This window comes from Bombina bombina, chromosome 5 (genome assembly GCF_027579735.1).
Source record: "Bombina bombina isolate aBomBom1 chromosome 5, aBomBom1.pri, whole genome shotgun sequence".
Classification (NCBI taxonomy): Eukaryota; Metazoa; Chordata; class Amphibia; order Anura; family Bombinatoridae; genus Bombina; species Bombina bombina.
Genome location: NC_069503.1, coordinates 808,986,064 through 809,007,614, shown reverse-complemented (window position 1 = coordinate 809,007,614; position 21,551 = coordinate 808,986,064). Strand labels below are relative to the sequence as shown.

The 21,551-nt window shown below is 35.4% G+C and overlaps 1 protein-coding gene across 1 annotated transcript in view; it reads right to left on the bottom strand.

Annotated features, from left to right (window-relative positions):
• Positions 1 to 21,551, bottom strand: part of PIEZO2 (piezo type mechanosensitive ion channel component 2) — a 655,528-nt gene that overhangs the window by 190,183 nt on the left and 443,794 nt on the right. Inside the window, exons 9-15 of the mRNA XM_053714912.1 lie at positions 18,538 to 18,561; positions 17,072 to 17,194; positions 11,207 to 11,245; positions 5,636 to 5,774; positions 3,474 to 3,610; positions 1,945 to 2,178; positions 373 to 487 (exon numbers count right to left, since the gene is read on the bottom strand). Coding sequence (XP_053570887.1) covers positions 373 to 487; positions 1,945 to 2,178; positions 3,474 to 3,610; positions 5,636 to 5,774; positions 11,207 to 11,245; positions 17,072 to 17,194; positions 18,538 to 18,561 — 811 coding nt within the window. The remainder of the gene's footprint in view (positions 1 to 372; positions 488 to 1,944; positions 2,179 to 3,473; positions 3,611 to 5,635; positions 5,775 to 11,206; positions 11,246 to 17,071; positions 17,195 to 18,537; positions 18,562 to 21,551) is intronic.

Here is a 21,551-nt window from a genome sequence, read left to right as displayed (position 1 = left end):
ATATTTTTAGTACACTATAAATAAAACAAGAAGGCTGCTTTTGAAATTGACTCCATAACAATACAGATATAATACTATACATGAAATGTACTTTCTGATTAGGAACAAGCACACCCCATAGATCAGTGTGAGAACAGAATTGCACATACAATAGCACAGGTGTGCGTTATATCCTCTGGCAGTATGAGTATAACACATATGGTATTCATGATGTAACCTGGAAAGCATTTACTTATGACAATGGATTGAGATTTACTCAGAGTCATACAACAAAACCAAATCATTTGTTACTAATATAGTCTATGGTGAAAACATAATGTAACATGTTAGGCACGTGCCAAACATGAAATCTTTATGATTTTCTTTTCTTACCTTTTTCTTCACTTCCAACTTTTATTTCTGACAAGGTTGCTTCTTTTACTTTTAATGCCTTTTGCTCAGTAAGGTGTTGTCTGAGCAAAAGCCAGAAAGTGACTGTGAAAATGATCTATATTAAAAAAAAACATTTGAATCAGTTTTCCATAATTGTACCAGTACTGTCTATTCCTTACAGTAAAGGCCATAATAGAAAATACGTTAGCACATGTAATTGTAAGACCAGCGACTCTGCGCTACTGAGTGTTTAACCCCAGCAAAGGGATTAAACACACAGTAGAAATACCGCTCGGGACCCACATAGCACTGCTGGTCCAGGGTGGAAGCTGCACCAATCAGCAGCTCTAGTTACATAGCTGAGTTGTGTGACTAGTGCTGCTGATTGGATTAGCGGCAGTTTCCAATCGGGACCAGCAGTGCTCTGCAAGTGCTGAGTGGTACACTTATTCTGTGTTTAACCCCGTTGCAAAGGTTAAACGCACAGTAGTAAAAGGTTGCTAGTATTACAGTAATATGCTCTAATGAATAAGAGCAGGTCATTTGTTCAATTATTATAGCCCTTTCAATCCATTTTGCTAAAAGATGCCTCTTGCTATTTAATAGTCTCTCTCCAGTATATTATTTTTTTCTGAGAAGAATAAATTCTTGATTCAGTGAAACTTCAGCATAAATGCACTGATGATACAGGCTAGTGTATCCTCAAATAAAACAAAAAAAAACATGTGTGCTGAGGTTACACCAGTGTAGGGCAACCCCACAATATCTGTGCCCTAATGTAGGGTAACTCTCTCAATGGGCAGATTGATGAATAGGTAAGAATGGATAAGCTTGTTGGTAGGCAGGTGGTACAGATTCAGAATATAACTATGGCACAAATGTAAGTCTCGCCTAGTGCAGTTTTTTTTTAATTTGAACTATGTAAATATGAGTTACATTACACAGAATAATAACAACGTTAGAGTGGTTCACAAGAGTAAGGTGAAATGAGGTGTGTTACTGTCAGACAATGGTCATTAATTTGAAACTCAGGTAGATGTTATTTTTGGGGGCTTCTGAACCATCTGACCTAAAAAAAGATATTTCTTTAGAGTCTGCTTTTTGTGAGTAGTTGGCTTACTCTTTATTTTTGTATAAAGAATGGTTTATTTATATATATAATCATTACTCAGAAATGTCTAAAGCGAACAGGCAACAACGATCTGCTCATATTCTTTAAAATATTTAAATTATTTATTTAAATTATGTTGATCTGGATCCGAACTGGTGTTTATTTGCAAAAGCAAAACATCTTTGCTGAGGGGAATTATACTGCAAAGTACCACTAACCATTAGTTTGTTTATAACATTGACTGACTCACACCGTCTGTATCATTTTTAAATCTATTTCTAATGATATAATATTATTCTCATGTAATGTTTGTGTCTAAAAGTGTAAGCTGTAAAAGGAAAGTAAGGTCACTAACAAATACTAAATAAGTATTACAGTAACTGAGGAATATTTTTTAGCACTTTTTAATAATAGTTTATGTTTAGAATTAAGTGAATATTTTGCTCATTCAAATTGAATACCTTTGATGCAAGTTCATCGGGTTCCTTCCGTTTTAGTAACTGGGGAACATCTTTCAGTTCTGTTGGTAAGTTTATGCTCCAAATATACTGTAAGATTAGTAGCAAATTTCCATAAATGACCATGAATGGTGAACTAATCATGGCATACTTCCTCCGATCACGAATCATCCATAGAGCACATGACCAAATCAGTAGCACAAAGGTTAGCCAGCTGTGGTATGTAATACTCCAAGCCTCCAGAAATAGAAAACAATACAATTAGAACTAATGACAATCATTTTACAGTTCATGATAACTACAACAAAAGAAAAAAACAAAAACCATAAAGTTGAATGATACAGGACAAGAATTATTTAAAAGAAGGCAATGATTATTTAAAGGGGCAGTAAAGTCAAAATTCAAGTTTGGGCTTTGTCACAAAATACATATGCACTTAAGAAGGTCTTTTGTAATCTTGCTGATAGTGTGCTAATTAAAGGGATATGAGACCCAACCATTTTCTTTCATGATTTAGAAAAAACATGCAATTTTAAACAACTTTCTAATATAGGTCTATTACCAAATTGTCTTCATGTTCTTTGTAGCTTTGTTGAAATTTTTTACGTGTGTGCATGTGTCTTGAGCATTATATAGCAGCAGTTTTACAAGAATTTTATCCATTTGCAAGAGTACTCAATGGCAGGACTTATGTCCTGCCATATAGTGCTCCAGACACCTACCTAGGTATCTCTTCAACAAAGAATACACAAACAAAAATCCACAGAACCATATGCATATATAAATTTATTAAAACCTCTTCCACAGGAACTTACAAGACAAAAGTGACGTTCCGGGATGTTATCCCTTAATCATGCTCATGACGAGCATGATTAAGTGCCTGTGGAAGATGTTTTAGCAAATTAATATGTACATATGGTGCTGTGGATTTTTGTTTGTGAATTAGAGAGGGATGGCAGTCACCCTGTTTCCACGTGCATCTGATTAATCCTAGGTGCTGTACACTCTAGTTTGGATTCAATAAGGAATACCATGGGAACGTAGCAACATTTATAATAGAAGTAAATTGTAAACTTTTTAAAATTGCATGCTCTCTCTGAATAACAAAAGAACATTTTTTGGGGTTTAATTTCCCTTTAAATATTTGGATTTATACATTATGGGGCCAAATTATCAAGCTCCTTGTTTCCCTCTGCTCCATAATTTGTCCACCTGCTCTGAGGCGGCGGACAGAAATCAACCGAATGGAATACAATGGGGTTGATTGACACCCCTGTTGGCCGTGAATCTGCAGGGGGCGGTATTGCACAAGCAGCTCTGGTGAACTGCTTGTGCAATGATAAATGCCGACAGCATATGCTGTCGGTATTTATCGATGTGCAGCGGACATGATACGCTACATCGTATCACGTCCGCTCGCACTTTGATAAATATGCCTCTATGAGGCAACTGGTAACATTGATACTAATTCAAATAAACAACTAAACATAATATGACAGATGAATATGAACTATAACCACAGCCATACATACCATCATTGAAATGAGAGCACAGATGTAACTTTGCTTCATAATAAACTGAAAAACTGTCACCATTACATGAACTTTCACATTTTCTTTTATCTCAGAAACTTCTTCCACAGATTCAACTTCTTCCTCTTCTTTCTTTTCTGATTGAAAATAGGTTAATTATTCTCTAAACACTTCTCTAAACAAAATGTTAATAAAAGTAAGTGTTACTTTAATTGTCTACCTTTTTTCAGTTGTTAATATTGTTTAAAATAAATTTGTTACACAAAATAATTATTTAGAAGTTCATATTTGTAGTTTTGATTACTTTAAAGTGAAGGTCAAGTCTGCGCTTCTGCTTATCAGTTTCTAATATGTTTTTAAAATTCAATATGATGTTCATTCATCAAATACTTAGTAAATCAAATCAAAAGTAGTAAATTTGATCTGTTGAATGCGCTCCGTTTATGCGGTATATTCTGCCCGTCATCGACCCTCTATTGATTGACAGAGTTTAACTCCAATCTATTGTCTACCCCTGTGGCGTCCAGCCCCTTTTCATTTTCGTCATTGAGAGCTTCCGCGCATGCGTGTAAGGAAATATTGCGTCATCATCTGCATGCTCGTCCATGTTACGCGCATGCGTTGTACGCTCACAGAATTCTTGTCACTTGGAATCCACAGCATTGCTCACTCGCATACTCGGCAATTAGCTGTGTTATATACCTGTAAGATTGAAGAGGCAGAGCAGATAACTAACGAATTGGGCAACCTTACAATCTATCTATTACTCTTTATGGCATTATTTTTTTATTCTCGATTGGGGCTAACATATCAATTAGTTATTTCTTTGGCCAATTGCATACAAACTTACGGCCGTGAAAGAAACGCATGCGCTATTGAGCTAACTATACGCATGCGGACTGCAAATCAAAACAAGGGTGCACGAGCGTAGTCCGCTTGTAATAAACAAAGCGGCGTCAGAGGATCAAAATAAGGAAGTGTTGTATGGGCGGAGCAACGCGTGATAACGAAGGTACATTATATATTAATTTTATTCTAAAAGGAATTATAATTTATACTTATAAAGTTAGCGACTTTAATGTTTATAACATAAGCTTTAACATGATGTACTGAGAGCAGAAAAAATTGACCTTCACTTTAAATAAAATGTTTACTAGACTATTATTCAAACTGATACAATTCTGTTAAACTCATTACAACATAAGAGGACGTGGCTCATTTGTAGAATTATATACCACATTACCACCAAATCACACCTAGAAATTTCTTAAAAGGCCTTTAAAAAAATCTTGCTTTTCAATAAAAACTGTGCTTGTCCTATGTTCCCTATGAGGCCAAAAAGCAAATTCTGTAACCTGAAACTGCTCCAGCTCAGGGTAGGTTGTTTGCAGCACCCAGGTTACAGATATTGCTTTTTGCCTCATGGGACAAAGCCCAACTTTTAAACAACAGTTTTATATCGATTTAATATAATATCAGATATTCATAGATGTGACATCAGATTAAGATATTAAAAAATACTGATAGTTATAGTCCACAATTATAGAGGGAATAGAGTCATAGTATATAAATTGGCAATACAAGTCTTAGTAAACACAGCCTAAAGATCAGGGATGCATATTTTCTTCATAAGCTAAAGCAAGTTAATTAAAAAACAAAAAAAACAGCCATGCCCGATGATCAAAACCTCGCAATTTCAGACGTGATTTTCTCGCTGACCCTCGCAGGGTCTGCCCTGGTGGAATTATTCTAAAAAGGGGAAGCTAAGTGGATCGGATTGGAATGATTTCAGTCCGCCACCTAAAAGGTGGAGGAGAAGTTAAAGAGCAGCGGTCTTATGACCACTGCTTCTTAACTTCCATTTCTGGTGGACCAGAAACGATGGGGCGTCGATGCAGCATCCGCTGCATAATAAATCGACCCCCATGTTTGGAATAAAGGCAATGAAACAAAAAGGATTATAAAATGTTTCCATTGTAAATGTAGATTTTTTGTAGACATTTCTGTAGTTACCTAGAATTAGTACAGTTAAAGCAACTTTATTTTCTGGGGGAAATGTTTTTACATTTGAACATCATCTAATGCTGATAAAATGACGTAACATACTCTAGTAATGTAATCGAAAGCAAATGTTATATGGCTACGTAATTCCATCATCTTACCTGAAGTTTCATCTGTGTGCTCCCATTTGTATTGTGGTGTTGAATACATGTTTATTTTAGTTGGTCCATTCTCCAAAGGAAGGGCTGTATTTATGGTATGATAATCTACAGGTGCTCCATTTACCGTTACTAGCAAAACCTGCCAAACAGTAATTATTCATCTTCGTACCGTATTTGCCAAAGCGGAAAATGAAAATTTAAATCAATCTGACTTACTGATACACAGGTCAATATTTAATTTACATGTTCACTTAAGAGATGTATAATGTATAAGTGTTTGTGTATGTATATATATATATATATATATATATATATTACACACACACATTAAACAATTCAAAACTCAGATGTGCAATGTACATCAGCACAAAGGCTTCTAGTAAAATGTATTACTGTTTTTAAGTAGCATATACACATACAGTAAACTGTGATTGCCCCGTGCACCAGCATTGAAACACCCAACTTCTCAAAGTCAGTAGTGGCTTCTATGACACAAATTAAGTCTTCACTGATGCAATACACACCATGGTCAGCAATCTGAGTTGGCATGGTGTGTGAATCCAGATGTTGTAATCAGACATTACATATGTGCATATGCCACTGAAATAGTAATAACTTTACTAAAAGCATTTTGCCAATGGAAATATATTGCAAAAGCGCTTCAATTTAAAATCGAAATGCATCCATGCACATTTAAACATACAATCTTATTTCTTGTCACAAATAAAATTTACTCTCTTACGGCTAGATTTAGAGTTTTGCGGCCAAAGGGGTGCATTAGCTACGCATGTTTTTTCCCCCCCGCACCTTTTAAATAACGCTGGTATTGAGAGTTCTCTGAAGGGCTGCGTTAGGCTCCAAAAAGGGAGCGTAGAACATAATTTACTGCCACTTCAACTCTCAATACCAGCGTTGCTTACGGACGCGGCCAGCTTAAAAAATGTGCTCGTGCACGATTCCCCCATAGGAAACAATGGGGCAGTTTGAGCTGGAAAAAAACGAACACCTGCAAAAAAGCAGCGTTCAGCATCTAACGCAGCCCCATTGTTTCCTATGGGGAAACACTTCCTAAGTCTGCACCTAACACCCTAACATGTACCCCGAGTCTAAACACCCCTAACCTTACACTTATTAACCGCTAATCTGCTGCCCCCTGCATTTTATTATTAACCCCTAATCTACTGCCCCGTACACCACCGCAACCTACATTATAGCTATGTACCCCTAATCTGCTGCCCCTAACATCGCAGACCCCTATATTATATTTATTAACCCCTAATCTGCCTCCCCAATGTCGCCACTACCTACCTACACTTATTAACCCCTAATCTGCCGATTAACCCCTAAAGCTAAGTCTAACCCTAACCCTAAAACCCCCTAAATTAAATATAATTTAAATCTAACGAAATAAAATAAATCTTATTAAATAAATTAATCCTATTTAAAGCTAAATACTTACCTGTAAAATAAACCCTAATATAGCTACAATATAACGAATAATTATATTGTAGCTATTTTAGGATTTATATTTATTTTACAGGCAACTTTGTATTTATTTTAACCAGGTACAATAGCTATTTTGTAATTTAGTGTTTTTTTTTTTTTGTAATTTAGTTTAGTTGATTTAATTGTAGATAATTGTAGGTAGTTTATTTAATTAATTTATTGATAGTGTAGTGTTAGGTTTAATTGTAACTTAGGTTAGGATTTATTTTACAGGTAATTTTGTAATTATTTTAACTAGGTAGCTATTAAATAGTTATTAACTATTTAATAGCTATTGTACCTGGTTAAAATAAATACAAAGTTGCCTGTAAAATAAATATAAATCCTAAAATAGCTACAATATAATTATTCGTTATATTGTAGCTATATTAGGGTTTATTTTACAGGTAAGTATTTAGCTTTAAATAGGATTAATTTATTTAATAAGATTTATTTTATTTCGTTAGATTTAAATTATATTTAACTTAGGGGGGTGTTAGGGTTAGACTTAGCTTTAGGGGTTAATACATTTATTAGAGTAGCGGCGAGGTCCAGTCGGCAGATTAGGGGTTAATACTTGAAGTTAGGTGTCAGCGATGTTAGGGAGGGCAGATTAGGGGTTAATACTATTTATTATAGGGTTTTTGAGGCGGGAGTGTGGCGGTTTAGGGGTTAATACATTTATTATAGTGGCGGCGAGGTCCGTTAGGCAGATTAGGGGTTAATAAGTGTAGGTAAGTAGCGGCAACGTTGGGGGGGCAGATTAGGGGTTAATAAATATTATGTAGGTGTCGGCGATGTTAGGGGCAGCAGATTAGGGGTACATAGGGATAATGTAGGTTGCGGCAGTGTGCGGTCGGCAGATTAGGGGTTAAAAAATGTAATTACAGTGGCGGCGATGTGGGGGGACCTCGGTTTAGGGGTGCATAGGTAGTTTATGGGTGTTAGTGTACTTTAGAGCACAGTAGTTAAGAGCTATATGGACCGGCATTAGCCCATAAAGCTCTTAACTCCTGACTTTTTTCTGCGGCTGGAGTTTTGTCGTTAGAGTTCTAACGCTCATTTCAGCCAAGACTCTAAATACCAGCGTTAGGAAGATCCCATTGAAAAGATAGGATACGCAATTGGCGTAAGGGGATCTGTGGTATGGAAAAGTCACGGCTGGAAAGTGAGCGTTAGACCCTTTCCTGACTGACTCTAAATAGCAGCGGGCTGCCAAAACCAGCGTTAGGACCCCTTAACGCTGGTTTGGACGGCTAACGCAAAACTCTAAATCTAGGTGTTAGTTTTCAGTTATATGTAACTCTCCCAATACTACTTGTGAACACACAGACTTTCAAAGGTTTGAAAACAGATACCTAAAAAAATAACATTTAAAAATGTACTTCTATGCTAAAAGGCCAATTATATTAAATATTATTATATATGATTGCACTATAGTTTAAAAATGTTCATCCTAAGATTCCTTACAAACAAAGCTATTGAGATACATACCCAATATGCATGTAAGAGTCCCCATGATGCACTTGTTTAGCCATGTTGATGTCTGTCAGAAAGTTGTTTTTTTTCTATTTTTTTTTTTTAATGGACTGTTAAGCTACAGTCAATTTTTACACAGTGGCCAATTCCTATTAGTACCAGTTTAGCCTATTTCTGGTAAAAAAAAAGTATTGATCATCTACACAGTAGTTGCTATTCCATCACTAAGCTTTTATTTCCTCTCTGATAAAGTCTTACTGAGAATCAGTACCCTTTTACTCCATTGCAATATAATCAGGGTGATTTTTGTCACAGCAATTCAGGTGCTATTTACAATAAAATATACCTCCTCGCTCTTTCTTTAAGTTAACTAATAATATCTTATTTTTAAATCTTGTAAAACTGTAAATACCCCCGAATCATGTTATTTAAAATTTCAGGATTCACCACAAGGCAAATATGTTGATCATACTGAGGGATTTTACTGTACCAAATTTATCTAAGCACTCATGAAGAATTTTTTTTTTTTTTTTTTAAACTTCATTTTTTATGTCTCTTTCTTTCTTTCGAAATAAATGTTTTACCTGGTTCTGCCATCACCCCAAAGCCCTTTCTTCTGGCTACATTATCATGTGATTTTAGGTCTTTTCTCTGTGCATCTTGGGAGCTATACTATTTTGAGCAGTGTTTCTCAACGACTTGATTTATATAAAGTGAAAAAAGACACATGAAGAGTGGAGTTCATTCTATAGCTCACAGAATAACTAGAGGCCACTATGTACCAGCCTTGTCAACTGAGACATGTTAGTAATGATCACCATGTATACCATTTATAATGTCTAGGCAGAAATGCTCAATTATGACTTAGTTCAGAACATATAGTGATTTTTACAGCAAAAGTCCTATACTGGACAATAAACTAATTGCGGCTAGCAACACTTCAAAAGACTAACTGCTAATCTTACTTCCTGTAGATGCCCCTCCCCCTTGCAGGGCTGTGACAGGAAGTAATGAACACTGCACAAATTAAGTTAAAAATGTAATAAAACGCAAAATTATTTTAAAGGGATGATTAATATATATTGCAATTATTTCTATTAAGTATAATGCACTGCTTAGTTTAGTGCTTTTTTAATTAAAACAATGATATTACATTTGACTAGTTATGCATCAGACATGATCAGGATTTTTGTTGTTGTTGGGTTTCATGTCCCTTTAATACAATATGTGTGCTTTGCTCAGAAGCTCCTCTGGAATTCTTAGTTCAGTTGTGCTCTGGGTATGTAATACCCTGTTTGTGCAGTACAAAGTGGAGAACAAAATATATCCCAAAAATCTGCAATCCTTGGTAATCAGGGAAAAGTTATTGGACTTTTCACATTCCACCAGAACTGATTACAATCAAGATGACACATTTTTTTACAAGACTATGGGGTAAATGTATTAAATGTCGAGCAGTCATGATTCGCTATATCGAATCATGTCCGCTCGACATCGCTAAATGCCGTCAGCATACGCTGTCGGCATTTATCATTGGACAAGCATTTCTAGTGAAATGTTTGTGCAATGCTGCCCCCTGGTGGCCAATCGCCAACCTAAAAGGTGGTAGACAGGTTAAGAAGCATAAGACCACTGCTTCTTAACTTCCGTTTCAGGCGAACTTGAAACGATGGGACTCCGAAGCAGCATCTTCTGCTTCATAAATGGAGCCCTATGTATTAACATTAATAAAAGTTCTGTTTGTAATTGTATTTTTACACTAAAATCTTTAACAATTTGGTGTTCTTTAAAATTCTTTAAAAGTCAAGAGTGCCTTTATGGCCTCGTTATCAAAGACAAGAAAAACTTGTGATTCATTTTGGGTTAAGGGCTGTGGGCAGAGGGCAACGTGCCTTAATTATAACTGAACTGTTTGTATATAAATAAATAAAAAGTTGTATTCACTATTTGAACATTATACTAAAGGGACATTAAAATATTTGTTATATATGCTTATATATCAGCAATTCAGCACTGACGTGAATAGCAAGAGGTATGCAATGCATATAGAAAAATCTGTTGACAGAATAACTGTATTAAAGATCTGCAAATCTCTGCACATTGTGCTATTTACCTGGAAGCCTCACTGATTATGTTTATCTTATCTGCCTCAATTGTGGTAAGCTAGGGCAAGCTGTATATACGTTTGTGCACTGTCCTAAGCAATTGCTAAGTAGTATGCCGCTGCTTTGAGCAAATAAGAACATAACTTCCAGTCTCTCTGGCAAGAATGGTAGAAAGGGAAATACATTTTGAGTTTAATGTCCCTTTAATGTAAATATTCTGCATCCCATGGTCCTGGCAGAATATGGATCACCTATCTTAAATGATGCAGCGTTTAGATAATTTGGTTAAAAATATAAATCCCTCAGTATTCTCATCCTCTTAAAAGGGGGCTTATGTTAGCTATATTAGAGATATATTGTATAGTTTATAGAAAATGTCTTTGAAGTCCACCAATAAGCAGCAACAAAATGACTCCATGGAAGACCAATACACATGCTCGTGGTTATATTGATAGAAATGTTTAGTACAAGGACATATAAAAGAAATGTTGTATATACTAACATCTGCAGGCTTGTATTCATCTTGAGTCATTGAAAGAAGCTGCAAGAAGCAAAGCACGAGAAATTAAGAGAAGCCACAGAAAAAAATATCAAATTATAAACACACAGACACCATGTAGATGCTTTATAGACTTATATGATTGTTGTCATGCAACAACATATAAATATGATAGCCACAACATTTACTGTTAGTATATATATACTGTATATATATACACACACACACTATTAGACAAGCAGCAATTTGCTTTTAAAAGAACCAGAAAACAAAATCTCAATTACAGTCAGCTAAAATGAAGAGGGGATATATAAATCAAAACCATTTATTTAAAAAAGTAAAAGTTAAATGGAGAGCGTACTGTAAAATTTTCTCACCTCTAATGCATTCCCAGTGATTTGTTTAAATTGCTTACAAATAACAGAATTTATGCTTACCTGATAAATTACTTTCTCCAACGGTGTGTCCGGTCCACGTCGTCATCCTTACTTGTGGGAAGAGATATCCCACAAGTAAGGATGACGCCGTGGACCGGACACACCAATGTTGGAGAAAACAGAATTTATGCTTACCTGATAAATTACTTTCTCCAACGGTGTGTCCGGTCCACGGCGTCATCCTTACTTGTGGGATATCTCTTCCCACAAGTAAGGATGACGCTGTGGACCGGACACACCAATGTTGGAGAAAGCTCATTTACTTTTATTTTGTCATTGAAATAACCGATGTTGCCTGTTGTATACCTACCTATACTAGAAATGTCAGTTCTTAAGTACTGGTTATAGATTAACTATGTAAACAAGAAGCTACAGAATAAAATACTTTTCTCACAGGAAATAATAGAAGGCAAAATCAAAATGTTACACCTTGTTTCCATTCAGCATGCAAACAGCTGTTGGGTGCTGTCGTTAAAGCCTCAAATATTACGGCCTGCTCAACTGGGTGTAAAAGAGGAAAATTGGCTTTTTGAGGCCTCTTTTAAATTGAGATCTAAAAGTTTGCAAACCATGCAAGCTTTTCTTTTTAAAATGTATTTATATATGTAACATTTAGTACTGCCCAGTCATAGGCCTAGTCAGAGTTATGTGCTTGATTATATTACAAGATGAACTTACATATTAAATGATAATCAAGCATATAACTCTAACTAGGCCTATGACTGGGCAGTACTAAATATTACATATATGAATACATTTAAAAATAAATTAAAACCCCACAAATGGCTGACCTTTATTTAAAATAATTCTTCTACCTAGCTCAAAAAACAACAAACTCCTATCACTGCAACTAACTACCGTTTCTCTCCCTCTCTAGCCAATCACAGGTAAGAAGCACAGGAGCAAACATACATTTTTATAATTTTACGGTTGGGTTACCGCAGCAACAAATTTGTTATGGTGCGATTTTTGAGAAATCCGATGTCGGGTGGAAGTGTTATCATAACATTAACTTTCAAATATAAGAAAAGACAGACTGCACTCGTTGCGCAAAATATTTCAATAGAAACCTGGTAATAAAATGGAGACATAAACTACACTTAGCTGTCAACAACTTTAATAGCTTGCGGCTCCATTTTTACCAACTCAAAGGAAACGAGCCCTTAGTTGGTTGTGGTTCCAACTATTAAATATTTCATATAGAAAAATAAACATAAATAAGCAGTTTACCATACATTTTATACTATGCAGTTGATATAACAACTCACTGGAGACTTATTAAGGTGAAACCAATTTTACAGTACACTCACCCTTTAAAGATATTTTTGTATTACAAGTAGTCTGATTTTTTTTATTTATTACCCAAGTGTTTTTTCAACCTGGTACTCATGTCATGAGAATAAACATCTAGCATACAAATGCATCATTGCATGTTACATACAAAACATATAAACTGAAGAGACATGGATGAATAACAGCCCACAGTTTAATTTTCACAACATTTCTGCAGTTCTTCATTTTAGCATATTGTTAAAAAGATTTTTTTTTGTGTTTCTTTAAGAACAATGTAATTAGTCACAAATCATAAACTAGTATTTTAATATTTTAAGGACACAATTAAACCATTGTATAGCAGATCTGCACATTCCTCCACAGAAAAACTCTGCAAACAGTGTTTCCACTGGAGCATGGAATTCTGGGTAAGAGTATGCAAAGAAGCTGAAAAAAATCTTCTGAAATCACAAGGACACAAATGAGACATTAGTAAAATAAATAAATAAATGATCTATATATCGATAAAGTACTTCATATTTCGACAAACTCACACCCCTTACACTTTAATCAATAATAAGATATGAAGTAACTGAGTACATTTGTCTCAGCCCTTCTATTTATACAGCCACATATCTCTATCATTCCACCCAAGAGTAGCCTGCAGTGTGATCTGTAAGATGTGCTGAGACATACAGCAGTCACTCATGGGCTGAATGATGTCACTCAATGGCAGGGAAGGGGCATAGGCTGATGGTCTTTCATTTCTTTGCTATGTTTTCACTGCAGATATATTTTAATAGGGGTGAGAGATTGTCAGAAGATATATAGATTTCACTATATAGAGCAATTTATATTTTAACCACAATGTCACTTTAAATTAAATACATTTGACAAATGGCATAAAATAGCCATCCGTAATTGGTCAATAAGAGAAGATTCGAGCATCACATTCTGCTATTTATTAAATTGTCTACAATTTTAAAACATGTATAGTTATTTTTAAAGAACCAGTATAGTGGGGAAATTATATTCTCTACTTTGTTAGAGCAAGTAATTTTACCTCTAGCGACCCTGCAATGTGTTTAGTTTATCCTACACTAAAAGGGCTAAACAGACAGTTAAAGCACCACTCAGCAACCACAGAGAACTGCTCGACTCAAGCAGAAACAGCTGGTTTGTGCAACTGCTTCTGCTGATTGGTCAGCGGTCATATCTGCTCGGACCAGCAGTGCTCTGAGTCTCCTCAGCAGCATTTCAATTATGTGTTTAAATCCTTTGTAGGAGTTAAAAACATAGCATTGCAGGGTCGCTAGTGTTAAAATGACATGTTCTAATGAATTACAGCATGTCATTTTCCCACTATATAAAGGAACTTTAAAGGGACAGACAAGTCTAAAAAAAACTTTCATGATTACAATAGGGTATGTAATTTTAAACATCTTCACAATTTAATTTTATCACAAATTTTGCTTTGTTCTCTTGGCATTCTTAGTTGAAAGCTAAACCTAGGAGGTTCATATGCTAATTTCTTAGACCTTGAAGGCCGCCTCTATTCTAAATGCATTTTGACAGTTTTTCACCACTAGAGGGCATTAGTTCATGTGTTTGATATAGATAACATTGAGCTCATCCACATGAATTTGGCTAAAATGCAAGTCTGTCAAAAGAACTGAAATAAGGGGGCAGTCTGCAGAGGCTTAGATACATTTAATTACAGAGGTAAAACGTGTATTATAATAACTGTGTTGGTTATGCAAAACTGGGAATGGGTAATTAAGGGATTATCTATCGCTTAAAACAACAAAAATTCTGGTGTTGACTGTCCCTTTAAGCTTTCTAGCCACTAGTATTTTTGGTTTGCTTTAAAAAGTGACATGTTGGATTAACCTATAAATGAATAGGTATGCTGCTATTTATTGCCCTGTGTTGTTCATAATAATTACCAGGAACACATATAAGCTAGTTTGTTTTAAAAAGACACAACCACAACAACTGAAATAAAACAATCCTTTATAAGGGAAGAAGTGGATCAAATAAATGTGTTTTTACGTTAAACGTAATCTATTTCATTCCAGTTTGGTCATATCTATTTATATTCAGTGCGGTAGCATGAGCTTCCTTTTTACTCCCATGTTGCAGGCTCAGTTGTAAAACAGAAAGAAAGAGGGGGTGCGAGTAGAGAGAGAGGAGGGCTGACATTGTTTTTCGTTGCCCACAATGATGCATTCGTTATTGTCAGAGTTATTAATTTATCATTTAAAAAAAATTCAAAATAGACAAAAACAATTTTTTTTTTTTCTTCAAAGAAGACAATTTTTATCCCAGCCGGTATGTTAAAGTGATCCAATCCCACAACCCTTAAAACCAATAAGTCAATAATTAAGTCCACAAGACCAAAGTTATAATTTTCCTATTTGCAAACAAACATGTAAGAAGTTACCATGAGGGACTGCACTATGGGAGGGCAGGTAATGCTTAAATACCAGCTCCAGTCAACTATTAAGTTACGGTCGCTCAAAATAAGTCAATGAAAACAATTTATGAATACAGCTGCATGACCACATTTCATTTCATTCCCTTATAAAGGAGTTGTTTCTGTCCTTAACATAGTGTAGAAAAAGAATACAGTGACACTGTGTGTTGCATTCTTCTGCTACACATTTTTCACTTAAAACAGATGCCACATCTCACTAATGTTTATGGAAATCCCCTGTCCATTTTTTTTTTATTTGAATTCTCCATTTTTATGAAAAGACTTAACTGCTAATCCTTCACCTTAGCAAAATAATTATTTAAAATCAGTGCTCAGTAATTCATTAATTATCTGTTCAAAATCTATATTTTAAATCTAACATTTACTGAATACAAGTCAAATAGGATGTCAGATGTTTATGTGTAGGTTGTTTATCTTTCATTCAACCCAGTAGAAGACCAACTCAACAGAGGGCCCTGGTGCAAACATTTTGTTTGGGCCCCCCTAAAGGTAACTCAGTAATAAGCAATAGTAATAATACACATTCTTATCTGTGTAATGATTTTGAGTATATATATATATATATATATATATATATATATATATATATATATATATATATATATATATATATATATACTGTATATGTACACACACACTGAAAATGAGCATGCTGCACTTTATAATGATACTGAGTATTTATGCAATGGCAGTGAGTACAATTTGCTGTTTAATACACTATACCCTGATGAGTCCACTTCTCTGTATAAGTATCTACAGTATACTCTGATGATTTGCTGTGCTGTATAATGACAGAATATATATGCAAGAATAGTGGACACATTGCACTGTATAATGATGTGGGTATCTATACAGTGATGAGTCTGCTGCACAGTATAATTATGATGAGTATCTATTACACAGATAATGACTATATAGGCACATGGCTATGTATAAATTGGCTGCTATGGGCTCCCTGCACTTGGCCCCGGTGCCACTGCACTTGCTGTACCAATGGTAGTTCTGGCCCTGAATCAACCCACACATAAACATCAGATGCCCTTAGGAATCAGTGTTAGGAGAAAAATAAGAAATTTAAATGCAATTGTATTGGTTAGGAACATGGTATTGTAAGTATCAAATTTTCTTTTACAAAAGTCCATTGGTCCAATCCCAAAAGTTATTTATCCTAACATTCTGAAAGGTTCACTTATGTAGAGCAATGATACAATATGTTCTTACCCTCAGGTGAATACCCACATTGTCCCCAAACTACTACTGAGGATGGGTAGTAAAATGGGGAACAACTGTAAGGGCAGTTAACTGTTTATTATATATGGTGTGATATGTTATATATAGCACCAAGCAGGTGTGATGCTAAATCATTTTCGATCACTGTTAAAAAATATTAAAAACCACTGAGACAATGTTTCGAGAATATAATCAGATAACTGCAACGTCTTTCAGATGGTGCAAATTAAATGTATAGAAACTAATTTGACCACCTACACAACTCTGCATGCTCAGTTTACCAGCAGAATTTAAAATCAGGCATTAATAACAGGAGCACATTTTATTTCTAATATTAAATAATAACAGCAGCCAGTGTGGCAAAATATAACAATGTTCAGTCAGTCATAGTCAACAGAATAAAAATGAAGACTTTCCCGCTTGAAGCTTTACCTTTCTCTCATCGGTGGTATAGTGGCTAGCGTACCAAAGACTGCGTCTTCTTTCTGCAGTGAGTGGGCTTCGATCACCTTCCTTTTCCTCCTCCTCTGTGCATTCATGTTCTACAGGGTTTTCCTAAAAACAAGTTAGGAAAAAAGAAACAGGGAATGACCAATGCCCAAAGAGATTTTAAATTGTCATGAAATCATGAAATCTATTAATGGACATACAATACAGTATGTCCATTAATGATTTAAAACAAAAATACTTCTCATTGGATGACTAGTTTATAAGCTTATTTAAATACAGAATTCAATTAGCTAGTCTTGAGGTGTTAAAGCCAGGCTGCTCTAAAGCTGAGAATACATTTGCGAAATATAGATTGCTGATGAAAAACATAAGAGCATCCAGCAGGTTACAATGGTTACAACTTTTCCTTTGTGCTCACTAAAGTATTCCAAAGGGAAAATAAATTGCACAAATAAATTGCACAAAGTTCAAATTGAATCAATTATTAGTTTTTGTTTGTCAAATGCTGTCTTTAGTGGGCTCAACTTTTTGGTTTAGTCTCCTAGGTTTAAAAGGTCAACGTGCCTTAGTATTGTCCAATATAAAACATTTTAAAATATAAAATACATATATATGTTCAATTAAATCACATGAATATTGAATAATTATATTGACTTCAAATTATATATAAAACATACCTATAACATTAACGTGAAATATATTAAACTGTCAAATATAATGTTAAAGTAATAAAGTATTAGGGACAGGGTTACCCCTGCACCATGGAAACCTAGTGAAAAAATGGAAGATGATATCACTTTTAACCTGCAGATTGTTTTAATTATTTCTTTCCTACAGTTAACATCACAATTGTAAACTAATTATCAATGTTTTATAATAACAAAACGTATTAAACTAGTGATAGTCAACAAACATCAAGCATGGCGCTAAAGATTTGTTCCTCCCCCAGATGCTGCACAGTAATTCAGTTACCAATTTTAGACCCACAAACAAAAGTATTTAACACCATTGTAAGTATGGGGGCAGTTGATTAAGGAGGCAAAGAATAGTCTAGACATTTTATGGACTGAAATAGACAATTTATATTTTTTGAGGGGTCTAAAGATGTGACATGCTTTACAGCTCCAGAAATAATAGGGGGCTCCAAGGGAGAGCATTCTGGGCACTAAATTATCTAACATGTGATGAACAACATTGGTGACACAAAGGTTTAAAATATCTACACTACCGCTATCATAAACTAATATACATCACCAAAGTAATGTACAGTGCTAGAAACTTCCATTAGTCTATTAGTGGCAGACTAGTAAGGAACTGCAGCAGATGATTAGGAAATTAGGCTTTAAAAGGGTTAGTAACCTAATTCTTTCCTGATTAGTAACTGGTAATAATAATATTGTCCAGTCCTGCTGATGTATATAACACGGTACCTGTTTTTTCTTACCTACCTTGCTTACTTTTTCAAACAATTTCTATTAAAATAAAGAAAAACAATCATCGTTCTGTTAAAAAAAAGTCTGTTTCATTGCATCTCTTTTTCTGAAAACTACATAAAGTAAATTTCAGTGTTTTGTGACATTTCATAACACAAAGACAAAATATTAGCTGGTAGTTTTACAATGACCTGGCAATTTGATATATTTATGTATTTGTTTGTTTTGCACACTAAATCTTAATGATGCTGCCCAGAATAAGATTGGTCATTGGCACATACCTCTCAGAATGAGCAATATGAGACATTTTTTATTGGAAAACAGGGAAAGTATTTTAAATTTACTTTTTAATATTACATAATTTAATAACATTATCATTATTTTTATTTGTAAAATAGGTTTAAATGCTTATTAACTGGTTAAAATCAATTATGACTACTTTCTAACACAGCTGTTATATGGGGGCCTAGTTATCAAGCCGTCAACCTCAAATACGCTGGAATTCCGCATCGTATTTGTGGCGAGGCTGATACGCCTTAGTTATCAAAGGCTCGAGACCGGCAAAAGTAGAATTTTGTGACATAAGCATCGATCCGCCGGACTCAGTCCGACACAGATCGATTCTTACGTCACTCCAGATGTTCCGCACACAAGTGCGGCACATTCTCACTACTTTTGCTAGTTATCAAAAAACTAGCAGGTACGCTCGGCACTTTTACGGCCCAGCGTACCTGGTTTTCAATTCGCCACCCCTGGAGGCGGCGGATCCCATAGGAATCAATGGGAGTCTGACCATAGCGAAAGTACAAGTTCGCTGCTGACAGACATCCCATTGATTTCTATGGGAGCTGTCTACACCTAACACCCTAACATGTACCCCGAGTCTAAACACCACTAATCTGTCCCCCCTACACCGCCGCAACTAAATAAAGTTATTACCCCCTAAACCGCCGCTCCCGGAGCCCACCGCAAGCTACTCTATACATATTAACCCCTAAACCGCCGCTCCCGGAGCCCACCGCAACTATAATAAATGTATTAACCCCTAAACTGCCGCTCCCTGAACCCGCCGCAACCTATATTAAATGTATTAACCCCTATCCTGCCCCCCCTACACCGTCGCCACCTATAATAAATTTATTAACCCCTAATCTGCCCCCCCTACACCGTCGCCACCTATAATAAATTTATTAACCCCTATCCTGCCCCCCACTACGCCGCCGCCACTGTAATAAAATGATTAACCCCTAAACCTAAGTCTAACCCTAACCCTAACGCCCCCCTAACTTAAATATTAATTAAATAAATCTAAATAAATTAACTCTTATTAACTAAATGAATCCTATTTAAAACTAAATACTTACCTTTAAAATAAACCCTAATATAGCTACAATATAAATAATAATTATATTCTAGCTATTTTAGGATTTATATTTATTTTATAGGTACCTTTCAATTTATTTTAACTAGGTACAATAGCTATTAAATAGTTATTAACTATTTAATAGCTTACCTAGCTAAAATAAAGAGAAATTTACCTGTAAAATAAATCCTAACCTAAGTTACAATTACACCTAACACTACACTATACTTTAATAAATTATTCCTATTTAAAAATAAATACCTGTAAAATAAACCCGAAGATAGCTACCATATAATTAATAATTATATTATAGCTATCTTAGGATTTATATTTATTTTACAGGTAACTTTGTATTTATTTTAGCTAGTTAGAATAGTTATTAAATAGTTATTAACTATTTAATAACTACCTAGCTAAAAGAAATACAAAATTACCTGTAAAATAAATCCTAACTTAAGTTACAATTAAACCTAATACTATACTATCATTAAATTAATTAAATAAACTACCTACAAATAACTACAATTAAATACAATTACATAAACTAACTAAAGTACAAAAAATAAAAAAAGCTAAGTTACAAAAAATAAAAAAATAAGTTGCAAACATGTTAAAAATATTACAACAATTGTAAGCTACTTACACCTAATCTAAGCCCCCTAATAAAATAACAAACCCCCCAAAATAAAAAAAATGCCCTACCCTATTCTAAATTAAATAAATTTCAAAGCTCTTTTACCTTACCAGCCCTTAAAAGGGCCATTTGTGGGGGCATGCCCCAAAGAAAACAGCTCTTTTGCCTGTAAAAGAAAAATACAACCCCCCCCCCAACATTAAAACCCACCACCCACATACCCCTAATCTAACCCAAACCCCCTTACAAAAACCTAACACTAATCCCCTGAAGATCATCCTACCTTTAGTTGTCTTCACTCAGCCGAGCCACCGATGGAACTGAAGAGGACATCCGGAGCGGAAGAAGTTAATCCTCCAAGCGGCGCTGAAGAAATCTTCCATCCGATGAAGTCATCATCCAGGCGGTGCTGAAGAAAAGTCTTCGATCCGGCCGATGTCATCTTCAAAGAGGCGCTGAAGAGGTCTTCTATCCGGACAAAGTCATCTTCCAAGCCGGGTCTTGAATCTTCCTTCCGCCGACGCGGAACCACCTTCTTCACCGACGGACTACGACGAATGACGGCTCCTTTAAGGGACGTCATCCAAGATGGCGTCCCCTCATTTCCGATTGGCTGATAGGATTCTATCAGCCAATCGGAATTAAGGTAGGAAAAATCTGATTGATCAGACTGTTCTGATCAGCCAATAGAATGCAAGCTCAATCTGATTGGCTGATTGGATCAGCCAATTGGATTGAACTTGAATCTGATTGGCTGATTCCATCAGCCAATCAGAATTTTCCTACCTTAATTCCGATTGGCTGATAGAATCCTATCAGCCAATCGGAATTGAGGGGATGCCATCTTGGATGACGTCCCTTAAAGGAGCCGTCATTCGTCGTAGTCCGTCGGTGAAGAAGGTGGTTCCGCGTCGGCGGAAGGAAGATTCAAGACCCGGCTTGGAAGATGACTTCGCCCGGATAGAAGACCTCTTCAGCGCCTCTTTGAAGATGACATCGGCCGGATCGAAGACTTCTTCAGCGCCACCTGGA